This window comes from Coenobita brevimanus, chromosome 5 (genome assembly GCF_032717465.1).
Source record: "Coenobita brevimanus isolate Jiangsu-jjx chromosome 5, ASM3271746v2, whole genome shotgun sequence".
Classification (NCBI taxonomy): Eukaryota; Metazoa; Arthropoda; class Malacostraca; order Decapoda; family Coenobitidae; genus Coenobita; species Coenobita brevimanus.
Genome location: NC_136958.1, coordinates 42,231,378 through 42,243,983, shown reverse-complemented (window position 1 = coordinate 42,243,983; position 12,606 = coordinate 42,231,378). Strand labels below are relative to the sequence as shown.

The following is a 12,606-nucleotide window of genomic DNA, read 5'->3' as shown; positions in this document are numbered from 1 at the left end:
AATTATATCAGTCATCGCATTTACTCTACGACTGTCATCACAATTACTACTATCATCAAATTTTCACTATCTATCAACACAATCACCACTATCATCAAAGTACAACCATCATCACAATTACCATTATCTATCATAACAACCACCCCTATCATCAAATTACCACCATCATCAATTTACCACTATCATCCCAATTACCACCGTCATCACAACTACCACTCTCATTGCAATTACCACTATCACTACAATCACCACTAACAAGGCACATGGTGGTATAATGGTCAGAACACCCCACTCGGAGCAACGGCCATGCATAATTTCGATATTAAGGCGTAACTAAAGCTTTTCTATCATGTAATGCCATCAAGGCATTACATGATATATAAACATAGTCCCTTCCATTTAGCGATACTTTCTAACGTTCAGTGTCAAGAATTCTAGCGTTAATGGAGATTTTGGCGGTTTCTAAGATGTTTTTAGTAATTTCGTTCTTTTCTCTGGTGATTTTCTGGTGATTTTTTGCATTATATGATATCCAACTACTTTTTGTTTTTTTTTTTTAAGCATATTTAGCGATCTTAGCGGGTTTGGACTTAGCCTCACCACTACACAAGCCTAACCTCGGGCCCCTACGCCTCGAAGGGGGATAATATGGGAATGGCTGTCACTGGTTTTTAATGGAATAATTATCCTGGGTGCTTTTGACTCCTTCATCATCACTATTCCTATCTGTGCTAATTTTTTTGTCATCGTTACTCTGATCATCATTACCAATCATCATCATCATCAGCATCACTGTTATTCATGTCCTATTAACATCATCATCATCAACATCATCATCATCATCACTGTTATATCATCATCATCATCGTCATCATTATCATCACTTATATAATCATCATCATCATGACTATTATATCATCACCATTATTACTATCATTACTTCATCATGACTACTAAATGCTCCCATCATCATCACTAACGGTACCATTGGAACTGGAAGTCTGGTAAACACATCATCATCACAATCATCACTACTATAACATCACCATTATTACTACCATTACTTCATCATAACTACTAAGAGCCCCTTTCATCATCACTAACGGTACCATTGGAACTGGGATTCAGGTAAACACATCATCACTAACGATACTATTGGAACTGGGACTCAGGTAAATACATCACTATTGGAACTGGGACTCAGGTAAATACATCATCACTATTGGAACTGGGACTCAGGTAAATACATCATCACTATTGGAACTGGGAGTCAGGTAAATACATCATCACTATTGGAACTGGGAGTCAGGTAAATACATCATCACTATTGGAACTGGGAGTCAGGTAATACATCATCACTATTGGAACTGGCAGTCAGGTAATACATCATCACTATTGGAACTGGGAGTCAGGTAATACATCATCACTATTGGAACTGGGAGTCAGGTAAATACATCATCACTATTGGAACTGGGAGTCAGGTAATACATCATCACTACATCTACAGTTTTCATACTTGCCGTTGTTTTGTTTATCATATTTTTTCCAATATCTTCACTATCCTTATTTTCACCACCACTGTCACGCATATCATCATCATCACAATCGTTATCATCGTTCTTGTAATATGCTTAACATGATCCCCTCTAATGATCTTCTTGACCTCCATTAATAGCCTACCTTTCTTACAAAGTTTATCAGTAATTACATTTTTATTGACCAAACACAGCTACAATCCCTTCCACTGTCATTATCTGCTTATCTGTTATTTCTCTGTCTTACTTTATCACTTCCTTCAGCCTCTCAAGCCAGACCGCTCATTCCATCTTTCCCATCATCTTCACTATTATCTTTTTATCATCACTGTCATCACCAATAATATCGTCTCTCCTTTCGACGTCACTAATACAGCTCCTGGTAGGCTCTTACGTGGGAACAATGACCAGGATTTTGGTGTTCATTACAGTAGCTGTCATTAGCCATAATCATCACCCTCACTGCTATCATTTTCCTCTTCCTATATCTCGTCACTCTCATCATTAGTGCTGTCCGTCGCCCACATAATTATCTCACAACGGTGTTACTCACTGCTAAGGTATTTTCTCTGTAATCCTAATTTTTTTCTTTTTTTTTTCCCCTCTAGCTACGTCTTCACTATTCACAAACCACGACTACGGTCAGCACCTTCAGCATATCACTATCACCCCCTCAATACAGTAGATTTACTATCATCTTTAAACACATCTAACTTCTTTTTAATACACAGTTTCCACAGTTGTTCTCACCAGTGTTAATAAGGCTACTTTTATTTTTTTCCCTATGCATATTTTCACGAAGGGTCAACGATATTATTAGCAATACAACTGGGTTATTTTTTTTTTTTTTCATTATTATCTACAATTCCGTGTTCTATGAAAGGACTAAAAGGTTTAGGCTCGAGAAATAAAATATTTTAGCCCCTTCATAGAAAAAGGATTTCTGGAAAAAAAAAAATATTTTGACCCACTTATAGAAAACGGAATAGTACTTTAGGACTCCTGCTCAGTTCATCTTTCAGTGTGAGACCAAGCGTCGTTGAGTGAGGTACTCCGTGCTCCATAAATACAGAATACAAAAATGAGTCCGATTTGTATACGCGTGTTCAGGATTAGAAATGTTCTCAGCCCAGATAAAGGCCTTCCCACCCACGTAAAACTTTCAATTTTAAAGAAAGCTAAGTTGTTTTACTGTTGTGATTGCACCTACTACGCTGCCAGCCACTCACTGGGTACTAAGAGAAGACGAGGTGCGTTCGGGAGAAAAGAGGTGTGGTACAACGAGGATGATCTGCATTTGGGCTATGAATTTGCGGATCCGCCTGTTCTATACTTCCCCTGTCCCGCCCCAGTTACGCTGCGAGTAAAAGTTCGGCAGCGAGGCAAAACCTGGGCTAAGAGTGTAGAGTATGCAGGAAAGGAGGAGGAAGACGACGCCATTATTTCTGGGAATCACCTGATTTATCAAGTGTTTAAGCCGCTGCAAAGGAGTACCTTAAAAAATGACATCCCGAACCAGTTCCCACCACTTCGTACTCACCATCCGACAAACCGATTTCCCGACTATGAGATGGAAACTGCCTACTCACCCTCCTCAGCTGCACACCTTTCTGGTTCACCTACACCCGATACTGCCATAATCTTGTCTACAACCAACTTTGATAGTTCTATATCTCCTCCCTTTCCTTTCATCATACCTGTCGTTTCTGTGCCTTCCATGGAATTTTTCTCTCCTTCTCCTCTTGTCACACCTGTCCCTGTCTCTCCTTCTGTCTCACCCATTTCTTCTCCTCCATCTCCTTCACCTGTTTCTTTTCCTCCATCTGTCTCACCTGTGTCTTCTCCATCTGTCTCACCTGTTTCTCCTCCTCCATCTGTCCCATCAATTTCTTCTCCTCCCTCAATCTCACCTGTATCTTCTCCATCTGTCTCACCTGTGTCTTCTCCATCTGTCTCACCTGCTTCTTCTTCTCCATATGTTTCCGTCCCACCTCCCTTTCCACCTGCCACCACCTCACCAGGACAAGATATAACAGTACTTGCAGCCCAGGGGTACGGTTTCACTGGATGGAAGGAACCCCATAGAGGACGCCACCGAGGACACAGTGACTGGGGAATATGGAGGGGTTTGGCGTCGCGGCGTTGGGTGGTGGTGGGTCTGGTTCTGTGTTGTTTAGCTGGTTTGGTGACATTTGACAGCCTCCTCAGCCGCAGTTACCACCGAGCCGTAACAGAACTTGAGGCCGTACACGCCCGTCAGCACCGCTTTGCCATAGCGTTGCGCAGCACTCCCGTCCTTGGTCGAATGGCGGGTTATTTCCTGGAGCCGCTGCCACCTCCCCCTCTACCGCCTGAATCCTGGCTGTGTCGAGTGCCCGTCATCAGGATCCCTTGGCACGCCTGGGCTATAAGGAAAGTGAAGGAGGAGAAAAGGCGTATCATGGTTGCCGGTGCTGGGTGACCTTACAAACTGATGCTGCAGGTACCTTCCTGGACCTTACTTAATGCCTTCACTTATGACTTAAACCATTTGACGACAGTGCACGACTTTTCACTAGACCTTATCCTACACTATCAACAGACCCAGCCAATGCCAGAAAAACACAGCACGAAGCTCAAGAAGGTAACCTGGGCGGAGATAACTCTAACTGTCTATATACCTAGGCTGCTTCCCCCAAGGAAAGGGAGGTAGCCGATACAGGATGACACACTCCCCATTTACTCATCCATTCAAACACATTCATTCGCATCTTAGCCCCAAAGGGGGGAACGGACAGATCCTCACCGCACCACACCGCACAAGGGTCAACTGCGCAATGCAATCAGTGACATCCGCAGCAGGGCCCGACAGCAGAACCGGTTTACCCCTGCCACATCATAACAGACCCATCCCCTTACCCGCACCTGACCTGACTAGCTGATCAGAACAAAATGCGGGAGAATATCCCCTCAGGGCTGCGTCATCACTTATTCATTCACAATTTCTCTCCATTTATTTCTGTCACGCACAGCCACTCTTCCTTGCTCAGCAGACATCCCTCTTGCATCCAGCGCTCTCTTCACACTGTCCATCCATCCTACTCGTGGTCTTCCTCTCAACCTTACACCTCTTACATCAGATCTAGTTATCTTTTTCACCAATCGCTCATTATCCATTCTCTCCATATGCCCAAACCATCGCAACACCCTCTGCTCAACTCTACCAGCCATCTCCCAAACAACTCCAGTTCTCCTTCGCACTTCATCATTTCGCACCCGATCCATACGCGTCACTCCACACATACTCCTCAGACACCTCATCTCCATTACATTCAAACTTTTCCTCTCTGCTACACCCATATTCCATATTTCAGCCCCATATAACGCAGTCGGTACCACAACACCCTCATACAGCCTTCTCTTTACATCCATTCTAAGCGAACGACATTTAAACACTTTTTTCATTCCTCCCAGCACCTTTCCTACTTCATTTATTCTAAACTTCACTTCTGCATCTATTCTTCCATCCACAGCAACATGTGACCCTAGATATTTAAAACAATCTACCTCCTCAAGCAACTCACCATTCAGAACTATATTCATCCCCCTATCATCTATCAACCTCTTACACTTCATCACTTTACTCTTATTCTCATTTACTTTCGATTTCCTCCTTTCACACACCCTTCCAAACTCCTCTACCAACTGTCTCAATCTCTTCTCTGAATCAATCACCAGTGCAGTATCATCTGCAAACAGCAGCTGCTTCAGATTCCACTCTCCACCATCAACATTCACCAGACTCAGACCTCCACCTAAAACTCTTGCATTCACCTCCCTTACAACACCATCCATGTAAATATTTAACAACCAAGGCGACATCACACATCCCTGTCGCAGCCCCACTCTCACGGGAAACCAATCACTCACAGCATTTCCCACTCTTACACACGCTCTACTATTTACATAAAAACTTTTCACCCCTTTTAGTAACCTACCATCAAGTCCATACAATCTTAAAACAGTCCACAAAGCCTCCCTATCAATTCTATCATACGCTTTCTCTAAATCCATAAATGCCCAAAACACATCCTTGCCTTTCGCTAAATACTTTTCACTTGTCTCACAGCAAACACCTGATCAACGCATCCCCTCCCTCTCCTAAAGCCACACTGCTCATCACCAATCACTCCCTCTGTACCCTCTCTAACTCTCATAATTAACACTCTACCATGCACCTTACCTACAACACTCAACAGACTTATACCCCTAAAGCTAGTACATTCATACTTATCACCCTTGCCTTTATACAACGGGACCACACAAGCACTTGCCCAGTCAATTGGCACCATACCTTTCTCAAAGCACACATTCAACAATCTTACTAACCAGTCAACAATAGTCACTCCACCACTCTTCAGGCATTCCACAGCACACCCATCCATACCTGCAGCTTTCCCTGTTTTCATCTCCTTTACTGCCTTCTCCACTTCCTCCTTTGTGATCAAAGAATCATTAAACTCTCCCAACACATTTATTCCTTGCACCGTTCCATCGTTTGAAGTCAAGTCCGGAGTAATTCAAGGTGGTGTTCTATCGCCTTTACTATTTATATTGGTCATTGATTACATTATGAAACGCGTTGGAACAGAAACCGGTGCAGGTATACTTTGGGGAGAGAACAGGAAACTTTTGGATTTAGATTATGCAGATGATATAGTTTTGATTTGTGATGGGCCAGAAGAGATGCAGAGAGTGTTGGACTGTTTGGTGAGTGAAGGTCGCAAGGTGGGTTTGGTTATTAATTGTGGAAAAACTGAAATAATCAATATGAATATGGAAAATGCGCAGGAATGTGTAATTGGAGGTATGGTTGTAAAGGAAGTTGATAGGTTTAAATATTTAGGTACTTATTTAGCCAAGGATGGTTCTTTGAACTTTGAATTCGAGGAAAGGTTAAAGAAGGCTAATCAGGCAATGGGAATGCTTAAAAATATTTGGAATAGTAACAATTTTTCTGTGCACACAAAAATCAAACTTTATTAGGTAATGGTTAGGAGTATCTTAATTTATGGACACGAGTCTTGGTACAGCACAGTGACTATGGAAAATAAATTCTTGGTGTTTGAAAACAAAGCACTTAGAAGAATATTAGGAGTTAAGTGGTGGGAAAGGATACCAAATAGTAGAATTAAAGAAATAACGGGAGTGCAGCCGGTCGATGAATATGTTAGGTTCTCACGATGGAAGTGGCTAGGACATGTGTATAGGAGACAGGGAATAGTACGAGGTACACCAGGGTGGGTGGCACTTGGTAGGAGAGGTAGAGGAAGGCCAAAAGAGACGTGGGTGAGGACAATGAAACGGGAAGCTGGAGATGAGTGTTGGGGAGATCTTGAGGAGTTAGCACAAGATAGGATGTGGTGGTGTGAGTTCATCGAGGCCCTATGCATCCCCGAGGGTGCCACAGGAAATGATTGATTGATTGATTGATTGTTCCATCCACCCCAATCTCAGCCACCCTTTCCTCCTCTACATTTAACAATCTTTCAAAATATTCTGCCCATCTCTTCCTTACTACATCCACCTCAGTTAACATCCTTCCATCCTCTGCTTTTACTCGTTCTTCCTTCCCAGACTCTCCCTTTCGCACCCTTTTCACCTCCTGCCAAAACATTTTCTTATTCTGTTGAAAATTCTCTGTCAGCCGCCTACCCCACCTCTCATCTGCTGCCACTTTAGCATCACGCACAGCCCTTCTCGCTCTATTCCTCTTGTCCTTATACCTTTCATATGACATCTCATCCTTCCTCTGCAGCCACACTTCATATGCATGTCTCTTCTCAGCCACAGCCATACTTACTTCCTCGCACCACCATTCACTTCCTTTTCTTACACCACCACCCACACGTCTCACACCACACACCTCTTCTGCATGCCCCACCACAGCACTCTTAAACAACTGCCATTCCTCCTCCACGCTGCCATTTTCCCGATCTTTCACTGCGTTCCACTCATCTTTCAATTTCTCCTGATACTCTATCTTTTTTTCTCTTTTATCTAACTCACTCATTTTCAAAACCTCCCTGCCACACCTAACCCTCCTAGCTCTCACCCATCTCTTACCTACTCTTAACTTTCCCTCCACCAGGTAGTGGTCAGACATACCTCCACCCTCCCCTCTCAGAACTCTCACATCCAACAATCTTCCTATTACATTCCTAGACACAACCACATAGTCCATCAAAGCTCTATCAACAACCCTTCCACCCTCCTGTCTCACCCATGTATACTTATAAATATCTTTCTTCTCAAACAGCGTATTCCCAATCACCATCTCTCGCTCAACACACATCGCTATCATTCGTTCCCCATTTTCATTTCTTCCAGGCACACCATGCATACCAACTACGCCTTCAACTGCTACATTTCCCACTCTAGCATTCAGATCTCCCATCATTACCACATTCACATTCGCTCCAAAACTCTGCAGACACTCATCAACATCATTCCAGAAAGACTCCCTCTCTTGTTCATCCCTTTCACTACCAGGCCCATATGCACTCACAAACACCCACAACTCACGTTCAAATTTCGCTTTCACCCACATCAGTCTCGATAACACCTCCTTCCATTCAATCACACATTGCTGTACTTCCGGACTCACTAACAAGGCCACACCTTCTCTTGCCCTTCCTCTATCAACACCTGACAATCTTCCATTCACACTTCCAAACATAGACTCCCCCTTCCCTTTCATCTTCGTTTCACTCAAAGCTAACACATCCAACTTTCTTCTCACAAACATTCTCCCAATCTCCTCCCTTTTAGCCTCAATCGTACTACATCCACGGACATTCATAGACCCAATCTTCAGGGTACGGGGATAACTCCATCCCCCATCCCTTTCTCTGGCCTGTCTCTTTTTAGGAACTAAAAAACAGAGGAGGGGGTCCCTAGTCCCCTCACCCCGCCCCTTTTAATCGCCTTTTACGACACGCAGGGAATACGGTGGCAGTATTCTTCCTAACACAACCTGGCCACAGAGTAGTAGTACCACCCCATAGTGCGGCCAGGTTGTGTCCCCCCCGCCACAGGGGGGGAGATAACGCTCGACATTATTGACAAGCACTGGGATATACCAGAATTCTCTCACATCTACTGCCGAAACATGCACCGCCGTCAGCAGAAAAACAAATCCTACACTCCTATTCGGAAAAAGAAAAGCACACGCAAATAAGCCTCCCTTCTCTCCCCTGCAAAATGGCTATTCTAGGAAAGAAACAGACCAACACTAAACACCTAAGATCAAATTGAAATCGCAGATGCACTAAGCAAAACCATTACAAATTCGTCCAAGCCCTCACACAATAATACAGAACACTTTATGAAGAACCAAATGGCAGGACAAACAACAGCAACTTTTGGGAGGACGAAAAATGCCCATATATCTAAAACCTACCTCTTACACATGCCCATGAAACCATAAGGAGCAATGACGGAACCATACCTATTAGCCACAATGCACACCACAACATAAGCAGTCCCCACAGCCCCAGAAACATTAACGAGAGCACACAAACACCCTTCCTATTCTCCTCGCAGAGAGTCCAACAAATGACAGAAATTCCGAAAGTTCCAAAGCTGCACAAGGCCAGAGTACAAACATTCACCTAAAATCTCCAGCCCACACGATCATAAATAAACTACCTGGAATTTTTTTACATTTCTTGGACTCGCAGCCAAATATCTGGCATTTGGGTGAAAACAATCATCGTCCTAATATCGAAACCAGGACGCCACCCAATCGTCCATCAAGATACATGGCAGTATTTCTGCTCTGCACACCATTCAAAAAATATTAGGAAAATTTATCCTTGAAAATATCACCTCTAACATTTCTTTGAATTTTAATATGGATTTCGACCTCAAAGAATCGACCTCTTCACGTACGAACAACCCCAGACTGCACAGGTCAGAGGGGAACTGTGGCGGGATACAAGCTTTTCAAAACACAGTCGTTTTGTTTATTCTTTAGTGGATTCAACAGAAACTTGTCAGACTAAGAAAAACGCTAACAACAAGTAATAAACTGTACACAGAGCTTTTAGAACAGTACCGAAACACATCATAATAAAATAAAGTCCTGAACACAAACACGCATGGCAATGAAAAAGAAATGCCAGGCAAACTCAAGTATCCAAATTCAGAACACTCCACACTTGTTCTCCTCAAGGCTCAGTCCTTTCTCATCGTCAATTTCCACCCTTGACCTGCACGACGGACAGTTTCTTACACTCCTAAGTAGGACACCTAGCACTGCCAATCAGAGGTGCCCCAGGATTTTTTTCTGATGGGGGTCCTGAGTATTGCTTCTTTTATTCTTAAGTTATTGACTCTTGTAAAGTATTATAATAATATCTGTATTAGTAAAGTATTTAACTAGTGTTAAATATGACAGGATTGACACGACGATAGGACATGACAGCAGTGGGATCACATGAAATGTCATAACAACGGTAGCATGACACTGCTGCACTCACAATACATGACAGCACGTATATGACAACACCATTATCCCATAAGAGCACTGGAATCGCCTGACATATCTCCACCAGCATAATATAAGACGACAGTACAGACATTATCCGATGTACAGAACGAGTAATGCAGAAATAGCCAAGACGATAGTGGTCATTCGTAAATCTGTTGCGCTCAGCTTTTCGAATACTGTTGTTTTTCTGTCCCTGAGTGCCCTTAACAATGCGTTCAGATTAGCATCAGCATAATTTATTTAGATGGTATGAATCCTAAGTGTATGTATATATATTTTGTGTGTTGTAGTGGACGGCTTGCACACGCCTGAGACTCAGTCGGTAGATTAATACATGAATTATGGGAAATCATATTTTTATCATAGACAACTTAGTCAACACAATTTTTTTTTCTAACCCTGTCAGCCCGAACTTGTCATTTTCTTTATTCTTGCTCTTATTAGACGATTTTATTCAGGGCAAGAGAATAATAATAAAGAACTTACTGAAGGTGGCACATAACCCCACCACTTCAATAAAGCATTTTCTTGAGCTGAACACCATCATCCGGAGAATAAACCATTAAAGGACATCACCGGATTCCAGGGCCTTTATTATTGTTGAGAAACCCTGGTCTGTCTGATCGAACAGACCCATCAACCGCAGGCAAGGAAACCCCCTACAGGGCTATCCCGTGCAGTTAACCGATATTTCCTTGCGACAGACAGCACCTAGCAACAGTGAGGGGCGAAGAGTGTGGAAGTTTGGTTCCCGGATGGACACCGCTCTGGCGTTTCTATCCACGTCATCCCGCTATTTAGTTATATGGTTACCATTCAGCGTTGTGAATGGTTTCCTGGATTACAGGAAACCATTTGGCTTGCAACTCAATGTAGGGCTACCTGATGTGGAGAGAAGAGTGATCATAGATGACAAGAAGGACAGGAGGAATAGGAAGAGTGGAGGGCAGACACAGAAAAAAGGATGATGACGATGAAGGATGATGTAGGCAGCACTACATCAGGTGAGTGGATGATGGTTGTCACCACTTATCACCATCCACTAAGGTCGGTATTATTCAGCTTGATCTCGCGAAAGAGAATGCAAACTCGAGAGTTTTTAAAATCATTCTTGAAACACAATGATAAGTGTCAAAGATGATCTTTATACCTCGTTGTTAATTGCGTCTGGAAAAGGTGAATGGAGACTGACAAAATTCTATTCTGATAACTGTTATGAAGTTGGCTCTCGTAAATTAAAGGCTTACCTGCACTTTCCCGTACTCTGGTCGTTGTGAAGGTGGCATAAGAGGCTTCGTAGCAACTCTCCTTTAGCGATTTGTAATGCATATTACAGCTTAGCATATTATTTTATGTTGTCTGTGTCATTATAATATAGACATAGTTTGCATCCTTAACAAACTGAGGCGTAACATGCAGAATAAATCACAAAGAGGTGTCATACAGTCTTGAAAGCCACTTAGAATCGGGTTCTAAGTACTGATAACATTGCCGTAACCCCTACTTTCCCTTCCAGCACACTCAACCCCCACGGACAGCTGGTGTACAAGCCGACCCGTGCTGAGCTACGTCGTGCTGAGAAGGCGAGGGACGCGTGGGACCTCACCTTCATGAAGACCAACCGACGCCTGGCAAGACACCCATCACGGCCCCCTGACCTCTCCCTAGACAATATAATCATGGCAGGCTCCTGAGGGGGTACAAAAATAAACATAGGACCCAGTTTATTTCTTCCAACCTGAAGAATAATCCTAACCTCCTTTAACCATGCATAACGTCTCCCTAACCTCTCCGTACGACGACATACTTTTGGCAGGCTCCTGATGGGGAAGAAGAATCGACGGACCTATTGCGTCTTTGTATCAACCTGACGAAGATTCCAAGTCTCCTTCAGGCAGAGTAGAAAAATAACCATAAGATTGAGTGCGTCTACTATCAAATCTAACAAATATTTCATACATCCTTTTGTCAAGTTTTGATGGGGCAGCAAAATAATCAGAATACCTAGGCTCGTACGTAATGCAGAGTATGGCGATATTTGAAGGAATTATATATTACAGAAGAGGATAGTTTGGTGTAATAAGCCAAATAAATGCTTAGGAAGAGGTGTTAGGGAGCTTCCATATCCAGTGAGAATACAGGCCCCACAGTAGAGTCGTTATGTTCTCACCTGACAAAGATCCCTAACCCCTTCAGCTCAGTTATGGACACTCGTAGTGTATTTAGACTAGAAGATCGATTTGACTAGTAACAAGAGAGATTAAAATTCCTGCCTCTTAACTAAGGTTCATCGAATTTCATGTAAACACGAGTTGGTACAGAGGCCGTGGGAATAGGGATGACGAGCTACGGCATTTAGACACCATCCCACCCTGCCCGCCCTACCTCCGTGTCCTACAGTATTACCCACGCCTCGCAAAATACCCCTCACTCCCGTCTTGCCTCGCCCTTGATAACCTCCCCATACAGCGTTCAGAAGGTTACTAAAGGGATGAGAGAGAGAGAGAGCCTTAACCTCCTCCTTCCATTTCCTCTTGT

The 12,606-nt window shown here is 43.2% G+C and overlaps 1 protein-coding gene across 1 annotated transcript in view; it reads left to right on the top strand.

Annotated features, from left to right (window-relative positions):
• Positions 1–11,762, top strand: part of LOC145399005 (protein O-linked-mannose beta-1,2-N-acetylglucosaminyltransferase 1-like) — an 87,884-nt gene extending 76,122 nt beyond the window's left edge. Inside the window, exon 15 of the mRNA XM_080271737.1 lies at positions 11,585–11,762. Within this exon, the coding sequence (XP_080127863.1) occupies positions 11,585–11,762 (178 nt within the window). The remainder of the gene's footprint in view (positions 1–11,584) is intronic.
• Positions 11,763–12,606: the final 844 nt, after the last annotated feature.